Source organism: Branchiostoma lanceolatum, chromosome 10 (genome assembly GCF_035083965.1).
Source record: "Branchiostoma lanceolatum isolate klBraLanc5 chromosome 10, klBraLanc5.hap2, whole genome shotgun sequence".
Classification (NCBI taxonomy): domain Eukaryota; kingdom Metazoa; phylum Chordata; class Leptocardii; order Amphioxiformes; family Branchiostomatidae; genus Branchiostoma; species Branchiostoma lanceolatum.
In genome coordinates this window covers 446,492-474,408 of record NC_089731.1, presented here as the reverse complement: position 1 = coordinate 474,408, position 27,917 = coordinate 446,492, and the positions used below count along the sequence as shown (strand labels likewise).

Genomic DNA, 27,917 nt, shown 5'->3' with positions numbered 1-27,917 from the left:
TTTAGCTCGTGAACTTGCGATCTCGTGTCCGCTAGCCCGGCCACTCGCCCGTTGGAATAACAATACTTTCCAAAAGTACTAAAAAAAAACCTCAACACTTTCGTTTCCCGTGAATTGTCACTTTCCGTGAACTGTCACTTTTTCTATCAAAATGCCGTGAGGTGTGTGTATCATATTACAGTGCAATATAACCTTGGGCGCCAGGGGGAGCCGCTTCGTGGGCTGTATTTGTTCAACTTCTGAAACAAGACAACCTGCCTCCTGATGAAATAACAATGATAAAGCATATAATGTACGGTTTCATCAAGGAAATGTTTTATTTCTCATACAAGCATGGATGTGGGTTTATCAATTACATAAATGTATCATACTGATATGATTTTACAGTTTGAAAGCTGCTGCTGACATATTTTAAGTTAAAACGGACTTTTCTAATCTTAAGAAATGCTACAGCGAATAACAACTTATTCACAAGACGGACGATGTAAATTATGGTTTCAATTTTCTCTTTTTATTTCCTCTCTCGAAGCAGAAGCTGTTTGGGAGGGTTGTGACCTTTTTATCATATACCTAGTTTCATCACCGCCGGCCCGACCAACGGGCCATCTTATAAGAATGTCGCAATCTTCCCCATCAACCTCTGCTTAGAGAGCTAGAGTGCTTTTTTCTTCGACGAAATTATTTTAACAGAACTATCTCTCCATCACAACATGACGATTTGGACACCACGTTTGAAAATAAAGCGCAATAGCTTCAGCAACATATTAATCCTCTTTTTATTGCTAGCACAATTTCTTTCGTCCAACCTGAAGAAGAACAGTCAACAACAAACCAACTTCCTTTTTTCTGTCCTTTGCTTTTTCCCTTTTGTACACATGTCGCCCGGGAAACCACAGGCGGGTTGCGATGTGCTGGTACAGAAAGCAGATAAGCCGGTTCGCGGTTTCAACTGCGCATCTGCGAGGTCAAAGGTCAAAGCACCTAACCCGCAAACAGCTCTTGTCTACATCATGTCCAGACGACCAGTGGAAGAATAGCTCTCCGATGAGCTACACTGAATCGAGAGTCACTGTCATCACTTTCAGTATGTTTTTTTATTCAAGGAAACGATACAAATCGGCCTTGCAGCAAAAGCAATTGCGCCGAGATTTACAGTTGATTACATTGCTGACTGATACAATTATATCTACAAAGGATTAAAAGCCATATGATAAAAGGAATTACGAAACGAATGGCAATGCTAAAACTAAATCTATAAACTTTAAGAAATGTGGAATTCAGATCATTTGACATTATTGAGTAGCCGAGTCCTTTTCACCATGTGCAAGATATTTACAACAAGAGCCACTTGTCCTTTTAGAATCACTATCGATATCACTTCCACTCCTACGAGTCTAGGCCAAGGACCTGGTCTACCCAGGCGAGTCTACCCGAGGACTTGGTCTACCCAGGCGTCTCTACCCAAGGACCTGGTCTACCCAGGCGTCGCTACCCAAGGACCTGGTCTACCCAGGCGTCGCTACCCGAGGACTTGGTCTACCCAGGCGAGTCTACCCGAGGACCTGGTCTACCCAGACGAGTCTACCCAAGGACCTGGTCTACCCAGGCGTCGCTACCCAAGGACCTGGTCTACCCAGGCGAGTCTACCCAAGGACCTAGTCTACCCAGGCGAGTCTACCCAAGGACCTGGTCTACCCAGGCGTCTCTACCCAAGGACCTGGTCTACCCAGGCGTCGCTACCCAAGGACCTGGTCTACCCAGGCGTCGCTACCCGAGGACTTGGTCTACCCAGGCGAGTCTACCCGAGGACCTGGTCTACCCAGACGAGTCTACCCAAGGACCTGGTCTACCCAGGCGTCGCTACCCAAGGACCTGGTCTACCCAGGCGAGTCTACCCGAGGACCTGGTCTACCCAGGCGTCGCTACCCAAGGACCTGGTCTACCCGGGCGTCGCTATCCGAGGACCTGGTCTACCCAGGCGTCGCTACCCAAGGACCTGGTCTACCCAGGCGTCGCTACCCGAGGACCTGGTCTACCCAGGCGTCGCTACCCAAGGGCTTGGTCTACCCAGGCGTCGCTGGCCTTCCTCTCCAGCGGCTCGTCCTCGTCCGTGGTCTCCTGGTTTCGGCAGCAGCACATGATCACTCCGATGAACACGAAAATCATGGCGAAGCCGGCGTACTGCAGAGTCTCGTCCATCGCCGTCTTATTCCGCAGGGGCGGCCCGGCGGTGTGGATGAACATGAGACACGGCCTCTGATTGGGTAGATTCTTGTCCTGCGCGTCATTCGGTACCGACGCGTTCCAATGAACGGAGGTGTAAGTAAAATCCTGGACGCCCGTCACGTGACAGTGTAATCTATACCTCGTGACGTTGTTCTGGTCCCTATCCCACAATTCCATGCACACGCCCCGTTTCCGGTCGGGCGCCATCTTTAAGACGTCTGCCCAAATCGGGTTGTCTCCGTTGGAGAGCTCGCAGGTTTCGTACGGGCCCGCCTTGTTACAGGCACAGATGGGGAGAACCTCGAAGTCGTATCTGCACGTCACGTTGGAGCTACAGCAGAACGCGGGGCAAAAACTCACCTCGTCTTTCGTAACGTTCGACTCTCTCCCTCTGTTGTCTCGACTTGTCCTTTTAGTTTTAGTTTTACTATTGAGAACACCGACCGTCCTTTGCTGAGCTGTTGAGACATAACCGTTAGTCCGGACAGTGCTCGCAATGGTAGTATGCGGTCTATCCGTAAAACTAACCGTCTCTGCGACTCCGGTAGAAAGAACTTCCTTTGTGTCTTCTGCATCTTTGTACGTTAAAAAATCCTCCTCATCGTCTTTCTCTGCGGAAATGGTACCGGGTGATCTGTCGGGTGCAACAGTCGGTTGGAAAGCTGGTTCAGAGGTCAGCTGTTGGTATCCATTGGGGTCAGAGGTCAGCTCGTGGTCGCCATCGGGGTCAGAGGTCAACTGATGACCTCCATCGGGATCAGAGGTCAGCTGATTGTCCCCATCGCCGCTCTCACCACTGCCGTCTGACTCGTCCCCAGGGACCATGATCCTGGGCGCGAGAACGGGCCCAACATGTCGATGAGTGATTGGTGTGACGTCTGTTGTCATGACAACGAGGAGGATGAAGACAAGGAGCATGGTGTCCCGAGGTCATTACCAGGTCATCGTCGTTGTTGAACTTGAAGGGATTACGTCATGGACCACCGTCATCTGAAACAACAAGAGAAAATATACTCAGTTTGCACGAAAACAACAACAACAACAACACACTTATGGAAGGGAGAAGGGGTGACGTAGTGTATTTGGCTGAAAAACGTGAGCTGTAACGTTTGTTTTGTTTTGTGTTTTGTTAAATCTTAAGTTACATCGAAGCAGCAATGCACTACGTTTTGTATCAGCTATCGAAAAACATAATTACGATTTGTCAAGATTTTCAAAACAACTGAGAAGAGAACGCAATGTTCGCAATCACCATGTTCTTACCTTTCCCTTCAAAAGTTGCCAGTACAAATGCAGTAAATGTCGACGTTCATATAAAACACTACAGAGGACATACATTACTCTCAATCCTCCTCTACGTCTACTTTTAGCTTAGACAGTAAAAATAGTTCACTTGTGGTTTTAAAGTTTAGATTTTAGGAACGCATAAAACTGGGGGACGTTGGGTTGGAGATCTGTTTGGACGTATCTTTTCAGCGTGGCGGAATCATGTACCCCGGTGGAATTATGTTAGCAGATGCTAAAGCGACTAGGTAAGAGAAGGTGTGAAAAAAATCGGACTCATGAAGCCTATTAAGGGTTTGCAACTGGTATGTCAAACTAGACCTCGTAAAGCCGGTGAGAAGACTAGGTTTACAATTTGTCAAAACTAGACCTATTAATTAGCACTCACAAAAGGTAAGCCATGTGCAACGATGGAGTGCTTCAAATCCATTTGCTACTGATGGTTAAAACAAACGCACGTTCCAACCGTGACACAGCGCAATCTGTTACTTACTTAGACAATCCGTTACCAGATGAAATATCACGCACCGCCATGTTTCAATTACGTTAACTCTCCTTCCGTTTATAATGGAGCGAAGACAAGTTGAATAGCATCACGAAGTGAATAATGAACGCGCTGAAATGCCGTAGCTTGGAAATATGAAGATAATTGATCGCTCTGAGAACAATGTGATTCTAATAATGCTACCTTCATCTTCAAATGCGTCACATCGATCATATTCATACATCGACTATGATCGATGTATGAATATCATTGGTGTGACGCATTTGAATATGATATTTCTAGGTTGAACTTATTCATGTACGTTAGAAACAAAGAATATCTTTAATTTGTAAGTATTTCCTTTGCGAGTATAAGGTCGCATTTGTCATGGATGTACGGTCGCATTTGTCACATGTCATTTAACGTAAATAATACATACTGCTACAGCACTTATTCCGAATACAGTGAATGCATTTCCACCTTAGGGCCCGTTCAAACATGAGTTGCGTATTAACAGTTGCTTGGTTTAGGTAAGATTTGTGGAGAAGAAGTTTTCTTATTTGACCCACCGTTGTGCAGCCTGCGGTTATCGAACTCAAAAAAAATGACATGTTCGGCCGGTAAAGACTAATGACCAATAGTCAATGTCGATGATCGATGAGCGAGTCAATCCCTGACATTACCCGTATATACGCCAACACGACTATATACGTTCCGGTGACGTGATGTCTCGTTATGCTATGGTCACATTTAGAAACCGGGGCCCGGCCGGGCTGTTTGAGGGAACTCATAAACAAAAGTGTATATCAAGAAATATACAAAAACTATGCACATTACTAATCTTTCAATGTCGTATGTATTTTGTTCTCTTTTGTATCATACTTGTCGTTCTCGCAAACAGCCCGGCTGGGCCCCGCTTTGGAAATGTGACCATAACATTATGCGTACTTGTTGCCGCTACACATCGCTACACAACCCCGTTTAAACAACGCCACACATCGCTACACAACCCTGCCGAAACAACGCCACACTTCACAACCCAACCCTGCCTAAACGTTCACGGCACCGCCACACACGCTGACGGATGCCCGCCCTACAAAGTGGTGATTTCTGGCTAATTTGGCTCGTCACAGAAACAATACATCCGGCAGTATTGAGTGCTGGTTGGCGGGAGGTAAAGGCTGAGTGAGTGGCGTGAAGCCATTTGGCTGATTGCCACACTAAATCAGCCGGGCTGCATCATCCGGGATTGCCAGCACTCCGGCAAAACGTGTCGTATAAAGTCGTGTTCGCTTATATAAGGGTGATATCCCGTCTATAGTTTCCTTCAGATTAAACCTTTATTGTTAATTCAGTGCTGAAAGGACAGGCACAACTAGTGACTGTTAACATTGTAAACTGTCCTACCGATATACAATTATCCACAATTCTTCATACGTTTCTTAATTAGCATTCAGATTTAAACAGTGTCTTTATATCAATGAGACTCGTTACATACTTAAAGCTGAGACAAGTTGTGTTTTCCCCCAGCAGTATCAGTTCATTCATGTCATGATATCACCCGTCTATAGTTTCAAAATGTTATGCAAACATCCAACGGAAACCGTGATGAATTTTAAGCTATAGTAACTACAAAACAAGAACTCCTGTTCATGTCTGATAACATTGCAACTGAGGTTCAATACTGGTCAGTGGTTGGAAGGTGTCTAGTTTTTTTATTTTTTATTTTTTTTTATTCAAACATTTAAACAGAAATACAGAGTGACAAAAGGGGGCGCACTCAAGTGCAAGACTTATTTTGACGCTACCCCTTACATAAAAAAACATACATATTTTACAGAGAGAAATCAAGTACAAGGTGTCTAGTTATTGTTGACATTTGACTTTGCCACTGATTATTGATAAATACAAACAGGTCCCATCCAGGCTGATTGTCTGGAGTCCCGTGTGCGCATAGAACGCCCCGGGACAGTGCTGACATTGCCTCACTGGGCAACAGCAGTACGGAAGCTTCTGGACTTCAGGCGTGTCGCAGCTCAACCAGACGTGACCAGGCGTGGTGTTCACGGCAAAATAAACCTGCAATCGTGTTGACATAATACCTCTTTATCACTTCACCCCAAGGGAGGCTTTTGTCTTCCTGTCTGTCAGACTATCTGTGTAAGTCAGTATACTGTAATCAGTATGCTCAAGAATCTTTGGATAGATCATGATGTGAAACGTACTATTCCATTATATCACATATGGATTAATGATGTTAGATTAGTACAATAGTATATGTATTTCGCAGTTATTAATAGTCAATGTTATATACCATACATTGCACCTGATACAATTGCAATAAACCTTGACTTAATTTGACTGGATGTTTGGCATGTTGTTAGATTTTTAGAAGACGAAGTCAAGGAGGTCTTCCGGCTTCCTAGCGGTTTTATTTGTTACTTCAGCGAAACTTCGCTCTTTTAAAATCATCTGTTCCTGACGTTGTAGTCCTATCCTTATTGTAGGTAGAGGTATACATGTACGTCCCCAAATATTACATCAAACAACCTCCTCCATTATAATATAGACTAAAATGTTGAAAAATACATGATTCATCCTGCAGACAGACTTATGCGTACTGATGATTGAAAACTTGATTAGTTTGCTGTAATTCAATTTCATTCTAGATTGCTCCTGTGCGTCATCGACTCGAGAACTACAAAGATGCATGATTTCCCAGTAGAGATTGATGGTGTTAATTAACGTAATGGCTGCAGTTACGTCAAACTAGTCGCTGGAAGTTTTTCAGTAAATATGTAAGACAATGTTTAGATACTAGAAACTGTAGTGCGAACGGTATATTTAGTACCTTATTATTACCTTATATTGTTAAAATCATTGCATCTACCTTCCAAGTTGGTATGTCTATAGTCTTAAATTCTATGCAATTTTGCTGTGCCAATAGATTTCTCTTTCATTTAGTACTAGTAATTTATTTCTACTGTTGAAAAGACAAACTAGGTAAGATCACTAGAGATCTCAGGAAACCAGGAAAATAGTAAATGTATGATTCATACCGTTATTGATCACTTGTTGTTCCATCCGATTGCAACTACGATATTCTAGAGCGAGGTAAAATTGTAGAATAGTGTAAAACATCATCATAGACGACATGATGATATTGTACGGCATAAGCTCAAAACCAGCCAGCATTTCTTCTTTCTTATCACACAAGAAGCACATTACGTACAAAGCAAGGTAAGACTGCGGAACAGTGGAACATTATCAACAAAGTCATGATTGACAAGTTAAAATGTTTAAAATCTATGACCAATCAGCTTTTCTTCTACGCATACCAAATTACAAAAGAAGCACGAGGACTACAAATCAAGGTAGGACTGCGAAAAATGTAAACAAAGTCATAATTGACAAGTTAAAAATGTTTAAAATCTACGACCAGCCAGTCTTTCTCCTACCTAATCACACAAGAAGTACGTTATTTCCACCCGAACCCGACAAAACGATTTTTCTCCCCTGTTAATTGCAACTATCATTCCTTCAGGTAAGGTAAGCTTGCAGAATAGTGGAAAACATCATCAAAGTCGACATGCTGACAATGTACGGCATAAAATCCACGACCTGACTACAAATGAAGCACGTTGTGCACAAAGCTAATTCCGACCCTAACAAGGCAAAACGACTTTTCTCCCCTGTTCATTGCAACTATGATTTTTTCAAAGTAAGGTAAGCTTGTAGAATAGCGGAAAATATCATCAAAGTCGACATGTTGACAATGTACGGCACAAAACCCACGACTTGCCAGTCTTCCTCCTACCTAATCACACCAGAAGCACGTTGTGCACAAAGCTTATTCCGACCCTAACGAGCCAACACGATTTCCCTCCCCCATTCATTACCTCCTCTGTTGTCCCCTCGCCAGACGAGCCAACACGATTTCCCTCCCCCGCTCATTACCTCCTCTGTTGTTCCCTCGCCAGAAGGCACGACGCCATCCGGGGGCCGTCACCCTGAACTTGCCCTTGGTGGGAGCAGGCTTTTGTACGGCTGATTCCGTCTGGTGAGCGCGCGTTTTGTGTCTCTGAGATTACCTAAGCCTCCCCCAGGCCTTCGTAAGGCTGGTTCCGTCTGATAAGCGCGCGTTTTGTGAGTATGAGATCATCTTAGCCTCCACCAGGCCTTTGTACGGCTGATTCCGTCTGGTGAGCGCACGTTTTGTGTCTCTGAGATCAGCTTAGCCTCCACTAGGCCTTCGTAAGGCTGATTCTGTCCGATAAGAGCGCGTTTTGTGTCTCTGAGATCAGCTTAGCCTCCCCCAGGTCTGCCTAAGGCTGATTCCGTCTGGTAAGCACGCGTTTTGTGCCTCGGAGATCAGATTAGCCTCAACCAGGCCCTACCTAAGGCTGATTCCGTCCGATAAGAGCGCGTTTTGTGTCTCTGAGATTAGCTTAGCCTCCACCAGGTCTTCGTAAGGCTGATTCCGTCTGATAAGCACGCGTTTTGTGTTTCGGAGATTACCTAAGCCTCCACCAGGCCTTCCTAAGGCTGATTCAGTCTGGTGAGCGCACGTTTCGTACCTCGGAGATAATCTTAGCCTCCACCAGGCCTTCCTAAGGCTGATTCAGTCTGATAAGCATTACGGCTTCCTGACGGATTATGCATAGTAGAGGTCGGCTCAAACATGGTGAGTAATTGGCCAGGAGAGAGATCCCGTGGAAAGGGTAACAATGTCACAAAACATTTCCGATAAATACTCGGATAAATTGAATCCTATGGTGGTCAAACTCCCCTGGCAAATCACCCTCCCTACAGCCCACATAGTTAGTCTGGTAGAGACTACGATAAGCCCAGCGAAGCCACACGGGCGTGTTATAGACCTAATTAGTGAATAGTACACAGGGATGGGTCCGACTGATTAGATTCATTAAGCTGTTCGACCGTCGGCAGAGTGCGTGTAGCTACGGCAGCTGCAGTATCGAACGGGAGGGAAATTAGCACTAACAAGGCAGACTAGACGGAATTGGGAGAGCAGAGAAACGCAATACAACATAAATCAACCAACTGTATGAGTTAGATTACCTGGATTTCTAGCCTTTATCAAGGAAGAGAATAATGATAATGAGATAATAGAGGTATATCCACATTTGCTTCTTTGTCACACAATCTTAGCAAATGTACCACAGATGTATACGATCTGCTAAACTATAACGAATATAGTTACGAAAGGAACATTATTACCTTTGCCAAGAAGGCTAATAGATGTCTTTGGTAGGTTGCCTTGCATGTGGTTCAACAGCGTAACTCGAAAGGCTGTAATGGCAGCATTATTACAAAAATTGCATTTGGTTACGTCTATCGAAAAAATGGTCAGAATTTCAGCCCAGTGGTGGACTTCCTAAGCACTGTCGCAATTTTTTTTCAGATTCTTTTCCACGACTGAGTTCAATCTCATGACTGCGTCTTGTGAAGAAACAGTGCAGCGTTTGATGGCCATCTTATAGTTACGTTGATTTACGGCCAGGTTTAATGTTGATTGCGGAGGAAAGTGCGCCGTGTAACGTTAGCACGGGCTTATGTCATTCCCGGAAATACGTGCTTCAACCAGCGCAGTGCACCAGGGCATACCTCGTGGAACACGGCCTGCACAAATGAATACAGCATACATAATCTATGGTGCTGAAACGCCATCTTTTAACTAGAATTTCCATATTCTAAGTGTATAGGAACACAGACTGCACAAGGCTGTCTTGTTGCCCTGTTGCCATTCTAACAGATAGATTAATAGAAAAATAAATAGCTTATCAACCACGGGCTGCACAATTGGATGCAACATACAATCTCCGTGGTACTGAAATGCTATCTTTTTAACAAGAATCTCTTTATTTCTAGTGCAGTGTTTGAAATGTGACCTAAAATAGACATTGTATGGCAGGTACAATTCAAGCTGTGGAGGTATGTCTGATGTCTGGTGTTTCTGATGTCAGGTGTTTCTGATGTCTACCTGCATCGAACCTGCAGCCGTCCTTAAGCCGACGTAACGCACCTGCACGTATTATTAAGCACCTTACGTGATTAGACTGAGACAAAGCTCGAATGTCATCTGAGATTAGGCACCTTATAAAGCAGAGATATCTTCGGCTTGTCGTGAGCAAGTATTTTTAGAAACAAGGCTGTGCCCGAACTTGTAATCAACTCATGTCAGGATATGCCTACAATGTTCATTTATAATTTAAACATTTCATAACTATGCAGACCTGACACCAGTAAAAACAAAGAGACACATGTAAAACAGGCGCTGACTGTCGAGTGACATAATATAAAAGTTGGGCGAAATGTATTGTTAGGTTTAACTTACTTAAATTTCTATACAAGCCAGGACGAAGGAAATTAAAGCGCCTTCCATGCACCTCGTTGAAGAAAACAATGCAATATAATAATAATCAGTGTTCTGGAAAATAGCCTTGACCGTGTTTCTTTAAATGTCTAATTTCGTTGCGCAACTCCACGGCAGAACCCGTTAAATCAATTTCACGCCAGGACACGTTTTTGGTTTGCTGCCAACTTTAAACACAATTTTCCCTCGAGAACACTTCCCCCTCCCGCAACGTGAAATCCCGCTCGAGTGCAGCTGTATATCTCAAGTGTCGTAAAATCTAGACTAGTCAAGGATTCAGCAAAAATGAATGTGGCTGTCATCGATGTGAGAAGTTTGGAGCGGCAATGGCGTTGGGTTTTGTTACTACTAGTAAAGCATTATTCATTTTTTTTTGCCATTTTACCGAGAGTTACGCAGCTCAGTGATCGACAATGTTTGCCTGCATAAATATGCCATAAATATATGAATCTGCATATGTCATTGCGCTAGAGAGAGCTATTTTCTTAGGCCATTGCGCAACTGCTGAACGACCAGAAATCATCATCGAAGTATCATTGAAATATCATTGAAACATTGCTGAAAGATCATTGAAATCTGTTTGAAAGATAATTGAAACATTGCTGAAAAATCGCTGAAAAGATCATTGAAAGACCATTGAAAGATTGCTGAAAAGATCATTGAAAGACCATTAAAAGATCGCTCAAAGATCACTGGAAGACCTTGGACATAATTTGAACTTGTTGCGTTGTGCTGTCAAGTGGTATTTCCATGGGGGCATGAAAAGAAGGTAATGCAGCAAAATAATGCCATTCATGAATGTCTGAATAAGAAAATGATAATAATGATAAAACAATAAAAAAAGCAAATAATATCCAAGACTTAACATGATTTTGGTGTGTGACGATGGACAGAAAAAGCTATCATTCATTAGATAAATGGTCTGAACTAAAACTACCGCCAATCGACCAGCGTCCCCCGAGGGCCGCTCACTCCCCGCGGATTTAACTAATTCATTTTCCCCATTTCAGATCACGCGACGTCGTAATTCTGCCCGCCCGGGAAAAGACAGGCCATATTTAGTTAATTTCGGATTGGATAGACGCTTAATCTAATCATCAATCTTGTCGGGCGCTGACGCAAGTGAATAATACTCATATTTCCCTCGGTTGTATTGGTTATGATGTCTTAAAAGAAGTTTTCTGTTTAATTTTTTACCGCTGCCATCAGCGTTTGATTACAACATTAAAAAAGACAGGCAGTATTTTGTTAATTTCGGATTGGATAGACGCTTCATTCAATCATTAATCTTGTTGGGCTGTGTCGCAACTGAAACACACTCGTACTTCCTTTGATTGTATTGATTATGATGTCTGTGAGAAGGTTAATTTTTACCGCTGCCATTAGAGTTTGATTGCAACATTAAAAATATGATTTGTTGGATCCTGTCACCAGACTTAGAGGACTCGTTGTAGTTATTGAGATGTATCGACTGATAAGAGCCGGTCTTATATCAGCAGGATTCTCCTGTCATCTCCTGAAAACACTCACTGTTCCCTCAGTTGTATTGATTATGATTCTGTTTAATTTTTACCGCTAGCATTAGGGTTTGATTGCAACATTAGAAATATGATTTGTTGGATCCTGTCACTAGATTTGCAGCACGTGTTGTAGCTATTGAGATGTATCGACTGATAAGAGCCGGTCTTATATCAGCAGGATTCTCCTGTCATCTCCTGAAAGCGCGTTTCATTTTATCGTCTCTCTATCGGCTTTACTGACGCGCACCGGGTACAAAGAACGATAGTAAAACATTCAGGTACTTCCTCATGGATGAACTCTAATCTACAGCTATCAAAAGTTACTGTTACGGAAGTACCATTGACTTTTAAAGACTGAATAGGTGTTTTTCTTAGTTGGTTTGTATCAATGTTTTTTAAACTTGCCGGGCACGCGATATTGACGAGCAATTATTCATGATTTTGCAGTTGAAAGCATTCACTCTTCTAATAGCTCTATTACATCGCATATTCTGGAAATGTATCATAGATGAATTCTTATTTACTGCTATCAAAAGTTACAGCTACTAAGATCACCCCAAAAGTTCAGTCTTAAGCCAAACTGGCAGTTTAACCGGTCATCAGTGATTGCGCCTTGCCAGGCATCACGGACCTTTGATACTGTTTCAGCATCTTCTAGTACGACACCTGCATCAGCATCAATGTGACATTTCCATTGCTTGGGTGTCTTCTTCTTCGTAGATATTCTTTTGAACTTGTGCACTTAGATCACCGCAAAATGTCAGTTTTAAGCTAGGCTGGCAGTTTAAAGCCATAGAGCTAAGATATAGGCCAAGCCGAGAGAGGTCACCAGCGATTGCACCTTGCCAGGCGGCACGGAACTTTGCTTACAGTTTCAGCATCCTCTAATACAAGTCCTGTATCATCATTTATTTGACATTTCAATCGTTTTGGGGTCTTCTTCTTCTTCGTAGAAAATTTCCCTGTGAAATTTCGCACTTAGATCGCCACAAAATTTCATTTTTAAGCGATACTTGCAGTTTAACCAGAGGCGATAGAGCTGAGATATAGGCCATGCTTTGTGAGGTTTGCGCCTTGTCAGGAAGCACGGACCTTTAATACTGTTTCAGCATCTCCTAATACGAGGTCTGTATCATCATTTATTTGACATTTCCATCGCGTTGGGGTCTTCTTTCTCGTCAATAAAAAAGAAAATGTCCCTATGAACTTTTGCACTTAGATCGCCCCCAAAAGTGCAGTCTTAAGAGGGAGTGACGGTTTAACCGAAGGCAATAGAGCTGAGATATAGGTCACTCCGGTGAGGTCACCAGTAATTGCCCCCCGAGGGTCACCTTGTCATCTCTAATGGATGCGTCTCCGCGGCAGCACGATGGGCTTTTAAAACTAACGGTGATGGATGTGCGTTAGTAACTGCTGACATGGATGACTCAGACTTTCATGTGGTGGGTACATGATCTATGTCCAACCTTTGTGACTTCCAATGTTACTTATTCTGCCTTTCGTGCAACAGGTACCTGGTATACACAGGCGTCTCTGCAATTGAACAAAAGACATATGGCAGCAGTCTGCAATTCTCACATGTGTTTCAGGGTTTTTGCTGAAGCGTCCCAAAATGCCAGTATACTACACGAATTACAAAACCATAGAATCATAACATGTACAAAATTAATAAGATAAACTTAACTTAATTACTCTTGTATCAACCTTTATCCAGCAAATGGTATTCATCATCGCCAAAGGACTGGTGCTTTTGCAAAGTCAATGACAAAAAATAAGTATTCATGCTGGTAACTGCTGACATTCTGCGTCTCGTGTGATGGGTACATGTTCTATACCCAACAGTTTTGACACAAATGTCATTGAAAGTGAGCAAAAGATATGTCAGACGAACCGCAGGTCACCCTATAGGCCTATAGCGCGTTATTCCGTAAGATATAGCGTCCGCCGCGTCAGTACATGTTAGAAACTAGTGACATGGCTGATTCTGCCTCTTATGTGATGGGCACATCTGTATCTGTATCTATATAGCCGGTACAACCGCCATTAGGCGTAACACACTAGCTTCGCAGGCACGCGGCGCGGCAGCAGCTGGTCATATTACACCGAACGGTCTGTTACACCTAGTCTTTGCATATCTGACTGTAACCGTTCTTTAAAGCTACTAAGTGAAGATGCTCTTACAGTACTTGATGACAACGAGTTCCATTCTAGTTGTATATCCAACAGTTATGACACAGAAGTCTTTAAGATCGAGCCAAAGCTATGTCAGTCGAAGCGCAGGTCGCCCTAGAGCACGTTATTCTCTATGATACAGCGTTGGCCGCGTCACGATTTGACTCCGTTACATGGGTGTAAACAATTTTAAACACACTTTTTGATTGATATTTAAACATTTCACACAACGAAAAGTGTAGCTACTTTGGGGACCTTTCGAGACGAACTCTGTCTCTTCATCAACACGTTCAAGTCATATCTCCTCTTGGAGTTCTCTTTAATTTTAAACAAGTTAAAACCCATGCAACAGGGTCTAACCCAGGTCCAACTGTGACCCGGCGTACGCCGTATTTTAGAGAGCGCTGCACATAAGAGATGCGTAATGTCGTCTGCGGTTCGACTGATGTGAAGATAGGGCGACAACATGTAATTGGCACATATATCTATTTCACGTTTTTGGTGGAAGCCTCACAATATGCCAGTATACCACTAGAAATGTACAGAAATGAAACCTAAATTCACTCCTAAATCAACGTTTGTGCAGCAAATGATATTCATCAACTCAAAATTACTCCAGATATATAGCCTATGGCTAGTTGGGCAACCCTGGCATTTACATGCCGAACCAATAAATAAATAAACTCCGAATATGGTACTTTGCAAAGTCAATGGGAAAAGGTAATATTTAAGTGCTTTTTGAGGAGGATCCACAACTTACTAGATACCTACAGCAAGCGCATGGATGTACAACAGACGAACAATGCGTGGACATTAAACCTAATGAGAAACTAAACTGTTCTTCAACTCAGAGAGTTTGATTCACCGGAATTTTTGACCGAATCTCCCGGTCTTTTTCAGCTATCAGATCCAAGTGCTTTAGACACGTGATCTTTTCCGTACGTGTGACGTCAGCACATTAAACATCAAACCTACATTAAATCCAGAATCAACTTTTGCCCAGCAAATAATATTCAGGAACGCTTGAGGGTTGGTATTTTGTAGTGCGAAAAGAAACAAGTATCATGGACTGTCCCAGATAGGGGGTTCTTCAAATAAACAATAAAGAAACAAAACAGTGTAGCTAAATCTTGAAGCCTGGTATTTTTGCTTAGTCAGTATTCTGTACCACAGCCAGGATCTGCAGACTTTTTAAATCTATTCAGCTCCATACAAACGTGTATTACCCCAGGGTCATGACTTAACCCTACCAATATGGCGCAGCCAGACGCGCAGACGAATCTTTGGCGTATCTTATTACCTGGATGTCTAACCTACATCGACGAAAGGACTGGTATTTTGCACCATACGAAATACAACATATCTTGAATCCCTGTGCACTGTCAGTTTCTTGTACCAGAGCCAAGAGATGTAGACTTTATAAATCCATTCAGCTCCATACAAACGTGCATTACCCCTGGGTCGTGACTTAACCGCACCAATATGGGGAGTCAGACGCGCAGACGCATCGCCTCACCGTAAATGGTCAGAAAAGGGCGCAGAGCAGACATATGTTTTTACCGTCTGGAATCTTTCTTGGATTCCATCCCAGAATCGACTTATACGTTGAGTAGATTCCGTGGACAGTCAATGGATGGTTTGTTAAAGACGGTTTCGGACATGATATAAAAGTTACTTTTACTTCAACAGAATTTGTATCACGTACCGACGTTTAGGTATGGCGATAATGACTGTTACACTTCGTCAGTATTGGCCTGAGAAAGGTTGCAAATGACTACTTCACCGTAGTGTCACTTCTAGAAGCACACCCTGAAAGCTTCCACGGGACATATCTTTGTATTTTCTTGTCATAAGAACCATTGCCGGAGAGGAACAAAACGTCTTGTTTTATTTGCTATGGCCTGATGTAAAACCACTTGGGGTTGGATCGAAGTGCGTGTCAAGACATCTTTAAGACGTATCACTTGTCTCCGGAGTCAATTTCTTACTGGCACGACATCTTCCGTGTCAGGCAGACATCTTGCGTCATGTAAAGGATACTGCCGTCACAAGACTTACGACCTGCTGACACATGGTTGATATTCATCTAAGGTACAGCCAGTAGGGAACAATATGAGTAATGAGGCTGTTGTAGTGCCTTTTAAAGGTGCACGAGGCATCTACAATCTAAATGTTAAAACTGTAAAACGTAAAACGATTATGCAAGTACTGTCATCTAAAAATAGAATAAAGCAAAGGAAAGAGAGACATGACGTTACACAATATCTATTAGGCTTGTACAGACCATATTTCCCTATTTTATCCACTCAATTACAGACTGAAGAAACGTCTCATCGCAAAAGTTATCCATACCTTTATTTCTACATAGAGGGAAGTTGAGATATCTAATTTCAATATTACAGTGTCTTGTTTTATCAACTTTGAACACGTTCTTTTGTGACCAGCAGTGCTAAAGCCCAGTGTGGCATATACATGTGCATGTGCAATAAAGGTCTTTATTCGTGTATCACGCTAGGCGAGACCATTGAGTGCCAAGAGAAATAACCCGTCTGTCCGGGGCGTGGGAGCCGGTCCACGTCTGTATCGACCGAGACTGGGTCTCACGGATAGATGCAATTTTCATCACCACAGGGCCGTAATGCTTCCACAATTGAATCTGCCGACCCTGAGCTAAAGGCAGTTGCATTGGATTGTGTGCGGCTTTTAGGGCCGATATCAGGTTCAGGGTACATTACCCGAGTAGTGGCATTGACTTAGCGGCTGTCATGTAGTCCCGATCCATACCAGACTTATTGATGACGGTTGAGCTTTTTCAGAACATGTTGTCATGGTGATGTATGGTTTTTCCATAAATTCAAAACAATCTTTCAAGATAAAAGATTTCCAAAAGTTTTTTTTTGCGTCGAGGAAAATACACAGTCTCTCTTCCCCCTTTGTCTTTCTCTCAATCTCTCCCTCTTTCTCTCTCCCTCTCTCTCATTAAAAAAGATAAGGTTAACAGCATGAATGTTGAAGAAGAATCATTGACGAATCTAAAAATATCATTGCAAACACCGATGCCTTTAGTCTGGGCAATATTCTCCATACTGTGTCGGGGTATCAGACATGCAGCCTTAGGTCCGCAGCTGACATGTCTGACATTAGAAATAAGCTCCATATGTCCGGTCGGTCCGGGGTCTTCCCGGTGCAATGGGGCGAGCCTGATGCATCTGATAGCGAGGCTGATGTAACTGATAGCGAGGCTGATGTATCTGATAGCGCGACTCGACTGAAGCCCCGGCGTCTGGCGGGCGTGCTAATTTACCTGCTGTGCGAAGTTGATAATTGGGTGGGAGATGAGGTTAATTTTTCAAGCGAGTGCCCCTCGTCTGGGCTGTATCAGCGGGAGTTCCGTGTTTCTAATGAGTTTTTGTGTCTAACAGACTAAACGGGATGCTGTAAAGACAGTGAAACTTGGTTGCTAACATGCAACTCTTTGGGTGGCTAACCCCTTTGGCAACTCGATTTTTACAGTAATTAAGGGAGTCTCGTAGAGACCAAATGAGGCCTATGGATATCATAGAAGATAGCCTTAGTCACACGCACACTTATTCAATTGTTTATCTATTTTTGTATAATGTATATGTATGGCAATTTCTTCAAACGAAAACATCTTTATCTACCTTTGACAGATTCTTAAGCTTCGGGCTATGCCTATGATTGGGATCTTTACCTAAAACGTCTGAATCTGCTATCTCGTCGAGAGACATTACCAAGCGTGATTTATTTTGTATAATGTATTTTGTACCTCGACATCTAATATCCATAACGCCAGCAGTGTGCTCTTCAGAATTTCCGCTTGAATCTAAGGAAACCCCTTGACCCCGAGGTCACGGTCAAGTCGAGCGGGATCCATGTCGGTCTGTCTGACTCCATCTCTTAATGCAGCTCATGTAAAATTCATCAGAAGGAATCAAGCGAGGGACAAAACGGCTCTGTGATAAACTGATATCCGTGCGTGTGCGTGTGAATCTGATCCGCGCTACGTCTGGGGGTGAAAAGGAATGTGTCTATTATGTGAACTTATCGTCCTCTCCGCGCAGAGGTTGATTGGGAAGATTGTGACCTTCTTCATTTATTCATTCTGCTCAATTGGGCAATTTGTAAGAAGGCAAGGCGTATAAGACATATCAACATCTGCTTCGAGAATAATGTATCGTTGTTAATGGACAGCTACGGGGTCAAACATATCATGAACGTTGATATCTCCGAAGAAAAACATGACACTAATGTGAAGCAATATCAATATGCACAAAATTGATTTAATCTGCGATATGAAACGCCTCAAGTAGAAATAGGATGTGGCTGGACATAATGGCTGACATTATACATATCAAGAACATGACAGTTTCCCCAAGCTTTCCACATCTAACTGATCAACAAAGTCAATAACCTGCTTCAGCCATCCAATCCGTGCATCTACTAAGAATTTGGACACCACAGAAAAGTTCATCTGTGTTGGTAGAAGTCTTTCTGAATCAAGTCCTTGACAAAGAGTCACGCTGATCAGTTGAAGTCCAATTTTTGTGTTGGCAATTACTGCTCAATTTTGATTGAAAACTTTGCTTTAATTGGACAATTGATCTTACCCAGCATGCAGAAAAGAAGTCAATATATACTTCCAATATCTTAAGTAGAAATTTGGGATTGAGAATAGTCGTTAGTTCAGCTTATCTATCATTTTATTTCTCTTCTCAGTTAACATGTAAGGATATACCCACGCTGTATGATTTTGTTTTGCTTTGCTTGCAATTAACACTCGCTCATGAAGTTCCAATGAAATCATTGATCTCACCGACCCGAAACATGAAAGAGTTAAGCAATAAAATCAATCAAATGCACCTGACATTTTATACAATCTCACAACGCAGCATGAGACCCATGATTAGAGTAGCTGCTAAATGCTAGGGGGGAATTGATAATGACTCTCCAGTTATTAGAAGGTAACGAGCACAAGTCAGTGTATAATTACCAAAGGCGATATAAAGGCTCACATTAACTCACACAGAAAATTTAGAGTCAGCAGAATAAGGTACCTCACAGAGTACTAATGGCTAGTCTTATAGGACACGAGATCAAGAGGTTAAGGGTTAGATTGCTGGCATTCCTGACTAGACGTTGTGTCCTTGAGAAGACATTTTACAAGACGTTCTCACTCCACCCTGGTGTAAACATGACTTGGGTGCAACTGTAGAGCACGCGGCTGTCAAACAATGGGTCCCGGGATCTAATCCCAGGTGTAACCAGAGACATGTCCGAACTTGCGCCCCGACGTTGTGCCCTTGGGAAAGGCACTTAACACGACTATCCTCACTTCACTCAGGTGTAAATGAGTACCGAGCTCATCTAGGGTTAGGGACGTCCCTCGGATAGGAGGTTAAATGGAGGTCCCGTGTTTGGGGAGAGCCACACCCCGCGCACGTTAAAGAACCCACCACACCTTTCGAAAAAGAGTAGGGGCATGCCCCGGTGTGCGATGGTCCAAATCTTACAGTCCAGTCTGGGATGACATCTTGAAAAGGTGATAGTTCACCTGTTATTTCAATCCTTCCACAAAATGTGGTAAATCGAAATAAATAAATAAATAAATAAATAGATGTAAAAGGCGATGCAAGGAGAAGGGTGGACTCCAACTTCTAATACCCTCTTCTCCTATGGTCTGTAAAAGGCTTTGAGACTAAGACTATTTTACATTTCACAGATACAGGTAAGTGAAGATGGTCTCAATTGAAAACTTGAAATTGTCATGCATATGCCTTATACAAAATAAACAGACCAACTGGATAGCATTTTAACAGATATATACGTTTCAGGCAGTATGATGTTGGATTCCATCAGTGACTGTCTACAGAGAAAGGGAGAAAGAGAGAATGTATGACAATATCTAGTCTTCAAAGGAAACCATCTCTATCTACGCCAAAAATAATTACTCAAGCAACTGGATAAGATTTTGAAACAGTCAGACGTTTCAGACAGTATCCACTGTCTTTCGTCAGTGACTAACGATAGGGCTGAGAACACCAGTTAGTCACTGACGAAAGACAGTGGATACTGTCTGAAACGTCTGACTGTTTCAAAATATTATCCAGTTGCTTGAGTAATTATTTTTGGCGTATCTTATTACCTGGATGTCTAACCTTCATCAACGCATCTCTATCTACCTTCAACAGATTCTTAAACCTTTGGCTATGATTGGGATCTTCATTTGAAACGCCTGAATCTGTTATCTCGTCGAGAGACATTACCAAGCGTGGTTTATTTTGCATAAGGAATTTGAGACTAAGACTATTTTACCTTTCACAGATACACCCCAGATTACGGGTACAGCAGTAAAGAAGCTCCATAAATCCGACCAATGCCAGACGAATAAAGATACAAAAATTGAAGTTCTGCTGCAGTACCAAGGTCATACACCAGGGGGCCCAAAATCGACCTTGACCTTCGGCTTCACAACACCCGCCCAGATACCAAATATCATTGTAATCCATCCAGAGGTTCTTGAGTTATGCTGACTACAATAGTCCGGAAACACAAACACAAACACACACACAAACACACCAAAAACAATATCTCCATTTTTCATGGAGATAATAAAGGAACTTGTTAGAAGCTAATGGCGAAAGCCTGAAATAGTCCCCGAGCCGGGAGCTAATTTGGGGCCAATCTGAGGCAATTCTTGCGGCGGTTTGCACGTCTGAGTGCCTCATTACGTCCAGCAGGTCTTGTAATGAGAAAATGCCGCTATAAACCTGATTCTATTTATCATCTGTATAACGGAGTACAGAGCTCAAGTTCGATACCGAAACTGCACTAACTGCGCCAGATGTGCTGACTGAACATACAGCACCTGATTTCTAACTCCGCGGCCTGGGACACAAAACCTTGCAGTGAATACAAAGTCATTGACACAATTCCTATCGGCCGTAGTTTGTACGCCTAAGATTGTCATTACGTCCCAGCAGTTCTTGTAATGAGAAAATGCTGCTATAAACCTGATTCTATTTATCATCTGTATAACGGAATACAGAGCTCAAGCTCAAGCTCGATACCGAAACAGCACTAAATGCGCCAGGCGTGCTGACCGAACATACAGCACCCAATATCTAACTCCGCGGCGTGGGACACAAAACCTTGAAGTAAACACGAAGTCATTGACACAATTCCTATCGGCCGTAGTTTGTACGTCTAGATTAGAGTAGATGCTAAATGCTAGGGGTGAATTGGTAATGACTCCCCAGTTATTAGAAGGTAACGAGCACAAGTCAGTGTATAATTACCAAAGGCGATATAAAGGCTCACATTAACTCACACAGAAAATTTAGAGTCAGCAGAATAAGGTACCTCAGTAGTACTAATGGCTAGTCTTATAGGACACGAGATCAAGAGGTTAAGGGTTAGATTCCTGGCATTCTTGTCTAGACGTTGTGTCCTTGAGACGACACTTTACAAGACGTTCCTCACTCCACCCTGGTGTAAACATGACTTGGTTGGGGATATGTGGCGCAACTGTAGAGCACGCGGCTGTCAAACAATGGGTCCCGGGATCTAATCCCAGGTGTAACCAGAGACATGTCCGAACTTGCGCCCCGACGTTGTGCCCTTGGGAAAGGCACTTAACACGACTTTCCTCACTTCACTCAGGTGTAAATGAGTACCTAGCTCATCTAGGGTTAGGGACGTCCCTCGGATAGGACGTTAAATGGAGGTCCCGAGTTTGGGGAGAGCCACACCCCGCGCACGTTAAAGAACTCACCACACCTTTCGAAAAAGAGTCGGGGCATGCCCCGGTGTGCGATGGTCCAAATCTTACAGTCCGGTCTGGGATGACATCTTGAAAAGGTGATAGTTCACCTGTTATGTCAATCCTTCCACAAAATATGGTAAATCGAAATAAATAAATAAATAAATAGATGTAAAAGGCGATGGAAGGGGAAGGGTGGACTCCGCATTTTAATACCCACTTCTCCTATGGTCTGTAAAAGGCTTTGAGACTAAGACTATTTTACCTTTCACAGATACAGGTAGGTGAAGATAGTCGCAATTGAAAAATTGAAATTGTCAATCATATGCATTATACAAAATAAACAGAACAACTGGATAGCATTTTAACAGATTTATACGTTTCAGGCAGTATGATGTTGGATTTCATCAGTGACTGTCTACAGAGAGAGAGAGAAAGAGAGAAGGTATGACAATATCTAGTCTTCAAACGAAACCATCTCTATCTATCTTCAACAGATTCAACAGATAGCTTTGTGCTGTGATTGAGATTCACCTGAAACGCCTGAATCTGGTATCTCATCGAGAGACATTATACCAAGCGTGATTTATTTTGCATAAGGAATTTGCGACTAAGACTATTTTACCTTTCACAGATACACCCCAGATTACGGGTACAGCAGTAAAGAAGCTCCATAAATCCGACCAATGCCAGACGAATAAAGGAACTTGTTAGAAGCTAATGGCGAAAGCCTGAAATAGTCCCCGAGCCGGGAGCTAATTTGGAGCCAATCGGAGGCAATTCCTGCGGCGGTTTGCACGTCTGAGTGGCTCATTACGTCCAGCAGGTCTGGTAATGAGAAAATGCTGCCATAAACCTGATTCTATTTATCATCTGTATGACGGAATACAGAACTCAAGCTCAAGCTCGATACCGAAACAGAACTAACTGAGCCAGATGTGCTGACTGAACATATAGCACCTGATATCTAACTCCGCGGCCTGGGACACAAAACCTTGAAGTGGATACAAAGTCATTGACACAATTCCTATCGGCCGTAGTTTGTACATCTAAGAGCGTCATTACAACCAGGCAGGTCTTCTAATGAGAAAATGCTGCTATAAACCTGATTCTATTTATCATCTGTATAACGGAGTACAGAGCTCAAGCTCAAGCTCAATACCGAAACAGCACTAAATGAGCCAGACGTACCGACCGAACATACAGCACCTGATATCAGAACTCCGCGGCCTGGGACACAAAGCCTTGCAGTGGATACAAAGTCATTGACACAATTCCTATGAGCCGTAGTTTGTACGTCTAAGATGATCATTACAACATGACAGGTCTTGTAATGAGAAAATGCTGCGATAAACTGATTCCATTCACCATCCGTAGAACCCTATAGAGCGCAGGCTCGACACGCAAGCTGAACTAGATGTGCCGGACAAGGTCCTGATCGAATAGCAGCATCTGTGCTTCAAATGTTGTGCCGGAAAAGATATAGAATACAGCGTTGACCAAACGCAACCGTGATGAAACCTTACTGTAACTACAAGACAAGAACGCATGTACTTGCCTAATGACACATTGCAACAGTTCAGTCAGTTACAGTGTAGCTGCCATTATCTGTTTGTGATGAATTCAAACAAGTCACCTTCTAGACGGAGTCCAGCGTATTCGCAGTACGCTCTGGAGCAGTGATTACAGTACTTGACTTCTACCTATGTATTTAAAACAAAAGGTAAAGATAAAGTAGTTCCATATAGCCTTTTAATGTCGTAGGGCCAGCTGTTGTTTTCTATTGTGTATTCACCTTCCTTGCCTTTGCCTCCCCAACCGAAGTCAGGTACCCATTTTTACACCTGGGTGGAGTGAGAAAAGTTGTGTATAGTGCCTTTCCCAAGGGCACAACATCGTTGGCGGGTCAAAAGGTTCGAACCCAGGACCTCTTGGTTCTGAGCCAGCACCCTAACCATGACGCGAAAAAAAACTCCACCTCGCCAACACAACTCCATCTGTGGCCTTGCACACAACCCCTGTATTGAAGGCATGTCAGAGGATTCGAACCCAGGACCTCTTGGTTCTGGCCCAAACACCCTAACCGTTACGACAACACAACTTCACCTGTGGCCTTGCACACAAACCCCCTGTATTGCCCTTGACACGATTTCTTCTGAGCCCCTGGATTACAAAATGCACTTCTCCGGAATGGTTTATCGAAGACGTTTCCTCCCAGAGACATTCAGCCGGGATCTCTGTAGGAAAATCATTACATTCACGATCGGCGATCGGCTTTAATGGGGCACGTAACCTGCAGGCGATGTGTTCCACTTTCCTGTAATAGTATCGGGACTATTCTGTTATGCTTGGGTCACATTTCCAAACCGAGACCCGGCCGGGCTGCTTACGGGGACAAAAATCTAAATTGTATATCGATAGATATACGCAGATGCTCGTGTATAGATTTTTATGTTCTGTGTGTGTCTTTGCCTTTTGTATTATAACGTTACATTCAGTTCCCACAAACCGCCCGACCGGGCCCCGGTTTCCAAATGTGACCGTAGCATTACGCTCAAGTGAGCCAAATATCCGTTGACATCGGCGCCGGGGCATGACTTTTACTCTCTTCCATGCAACGGCCGAATAAAAGAAAGCCTCGCTGTAGCTACCTAACGCCTGGTGCCGTAACCCTGACCACGCGATGCGTCGGCAAAGTGCTGGTACGTGCGACTGTTGCAGGCAGATGCGCTGGTATGCCTGGGCTGCATACGTATACTGCAAATCATGGCGGCTGTATAACGCTAAAACATATGCAGACACCGTTCACACATCTTTGTTTTTCAAAACGAGTTCATGATCACGAGAACGTGTTGACTTCTGTGCAACTGTTGCAAGCCAATGAGCTGATATGTGAGGTGCATATATCCTACATGATGGTGGCTGTATAACGCTTAAATATATGCAGACACCGTGCACACATATTTTTTCTACACGACGAATTCATGATCCCGAGAACGTGTTGACATGTGTGCAACTGTTGCAAATCTAGTAGCTGATATGTGAGGTGTGTATATCTTACACGATGGTAGCTATAAATCACTAAAAACACATGTAGTAACCGTGCACACATATTTTTACAAAACGAATTCATGATCACGAGAACGTGTTGACAATGGTGCAACTGTTGCAAGCCTAGTAGCTGATATGTGAGGTGTATATGCTACATGATGGTGGCTTTAAATCACAAAAACATATGCAGAGGTATGTATAGCATATACGAGAGTCATGACCAAGAGATTCGTGTAGAATCGGGTGCTACTGTTGCCAGTAGATAGGCAGACATGATGTGAGGTACATCGTACAGCACCGTGGCTGTATCCAACACCGCACCATCAGCATTGCGGCTGCATTATGTCTAACACTAAACCATCAGCACAGTAGATATATATCTAGCACTAAACCGTATGCCGGTACTGTTCAAAGGTGCAGACATATTAATCGTATTAGATAAACTCCTGATCACGCGATTTGTATATTGAATTAATTTTATGTTGACTTGGTATATTGGTATTGATTAAGTGTATATTGATTTCTGTTGACTTTGTGAAACTGGTGCAAGGAGATGGGCTTATATACGAGGCACATATCCTACTGCATGATATATAAATATATATCACACTAAATCACACGCAGGCATGTGTAGTTATTAAAGAGGGTCATGATCACGAGAAGGTGGTGTAAATTATCCGCACGCAACACTCGTGTACAGACGCACTCATGCATGCAGTTAGTATGCCAGATAATACACGCCGCTCTAGCTGAGGATAGCTATGGGTAAAGCTGTATGGACAGACTTTAACAAAATACTGCCAAAGGACAGAATGCTATCTATAGGGATGAATTTGTTCGACTGCTTAGACAAATACAGGTCGATCTTAAACTCAACCAGTGGACATTGCGCCTTGTTAATATTGGTAATTCCTCCGATTCTACAACGTACATCCCAAACTCAAGTGTACATATAATGCTGCACGTCCAGGGTATAAAGCACACAGGCGACAAAAACTACACGATGTTTTGCTGCCAACACACACGGCTATAGAAACCTGGAGAGCCTATTCACTCCCTCCTATTCACCTGATGGGACATTTAACATCGGCGATACAGCCTATTCTACAACATACATCCCAAACTCAAGTGTACATACAATGCTGCTCGTCCAGGGTATAAAGCACACAGGCGACAAAAACTACCCGATGTTTTGATGCCAACACACACGGCTATAGAAACCTGGGTAGCCTATTCACTCCCTCCTATTCACCTAATGTGACATTTAACATCGGCGATACATCCTATTCTACAACGTATAACCCAAACCCAAGTGTACATAACATGCCGCACATCTATGGCGTAAAGCAGACGACAAAAATTACCCGATGCTTAGATGCTAAAGTAGACGTCTATAGAAACCTGAGGAGCCTATTCACTCCTTTTCATTCATGGTATAGAGCAAACGACTAAAACTACCCGATGTGTTGACGCTAACAAACACGTCTATAGAAACCCGGAGAGCCTATTCACCTTATGGGACATAAACGTGTTAGTAGAGATGGCCATCGAGTTACCGTAACGACTGGCTCCTTACCGTGTGAGCTCGGGACATCCGTCTGTAGCGGAGACAGTCTCGTGTTCCGGCGGCCTGTTTAAGAGTAAGAAGGCGTTGCCTCACCGTGTTAGTTCTCTGCTACCTTGTCCCCCCAACGACCCGGAGGTCAAGGGACTAGGTAGGTAGGTAGGTAGGTTAGTTCTCTGTATCGGCAACAGCCTCCGTACCGGCGGCACGTTTGAAGAGTAGGAAGGCGTTACCTTACCGTCTTAGCTCTCTGCAGTGATAACATTCTCATGTACCGGCAGCACGTTTAAAGAGTAGGAAGGCGTTGCCTCACGGTGTTAGTTTTCTGTATCGGTAACAGCTTCCGTGCCGACAGCACGTTTGAAGAATAGAAGGCGTTCCTGCGGACAGGTTCACACAGCGGTGTTGACGCGCCCGGGGAAAGACAGTGGCATTTAGCAGATACCCCGCGTTCAGCCGTGCGTCTGTGTGATTAATGTGGCGGATTCCCCCGGCCCAGCTTAGTTAAGTGCCAAATCCACTGCTCCGCCCGCTGCAGTGGACTACACTTGGATCCGGTCCAACGTTATAGCAGCATCATAGCAGACTGTACAGGCTTCAAAGCAAAAGACGTTCTTCAAAAGGAGTACTTAGAATGGGCGTGCATCAAGGGGCGTACGTTGTCGATTTCATCGATAGAAACAGTGTAGCGCGGTGTAAGCCCCAAAGACTTGTCACAGGTGCTTCACCATTAACAGAAGACTCTAGATGCATCAGCGTACGGATCACGTCACATGGGCTTTCGTCAACATCGGTCGCATTGGTGTCGGTACCGTATAGGCTCCATTTGGATCCGATCCAACGTTACAGCAGCATCCCCCACAGTACAGTTTTCAAAGGCGTACTTCGGATAGGCGTACTTCAAGGGGCGTACGTTTTTAAATCCATCGATAGAAACAGTGCAACGCGTTTGAGCACCTAGGTCTGGTCACACGTGCTTTTCCTCAAACAGTAGGCTCAGAATACACAACAGTGGTGCCCGTCAGCATCAGTTGCACTGTAGCCTGGTAACCACACCATCGGAAGCTCACCGCTATCTCTGCGGCACTGGGAGTGATGCCCGCCCGCTAAGGCAGAAAAGCCCACACGGGGGTGTCTGACGGGCTTCGTCGCCATTAGCTCGCTCCCGGAGGTGGCGTTAACTATTAAAGAAGACAGATAGATAGATAGATACAGGCCAATTATTAGCAGACCGGGCCCGGCAAAACACCCCTAAGTCAACCAGTGGAGAATGGTGACCAAGCTATTTGCATTGGCGTCTGCGATTGGAGCATCCTCACTATGCCAGTAACAAGCAGGCTGCAGTAGATGGATTTAAGTTCGTGTGGTTTATTTCACGCTAGGGCGAAAATGGAGTGTTCGCGGTGGTTTTAAGTTTGCGGAAGCGCTATATAGTCACATAC

The 27,917-nt window shown here is 43.6% G+C and overlaps 1 protein-coding gene across 1 annotated transcript; it reads right to left on the bottom strand.

The window, feature by feature from the left end:
• Window positions 1-302: 302 nt before the first annotated feature.
• On the bottom strand, window positions 303-27,499 carry LOC136444000 (uncharacterized). Its single transcript, XM_066441391.1, has 2 exons — window positions 26,488-27,499; window positions 303-3,216 (listed from the first exon to the last, which is right to left on the bottom strand). Exon 2 carries the CDS (start codon window positions 3,142-3,144, stop codon window positions 2,047-2,049), a length of 1,098 nt encoding a protein of 365 aa, XP_066297488.1. The 5' UTR covers window positions 3,145-3,216; window positions 26,488-27,499; the 3' UTR covers window positions 303-2,046.
• Window positions 27,500-27,917: the final 418 nt, after the last annotated feature.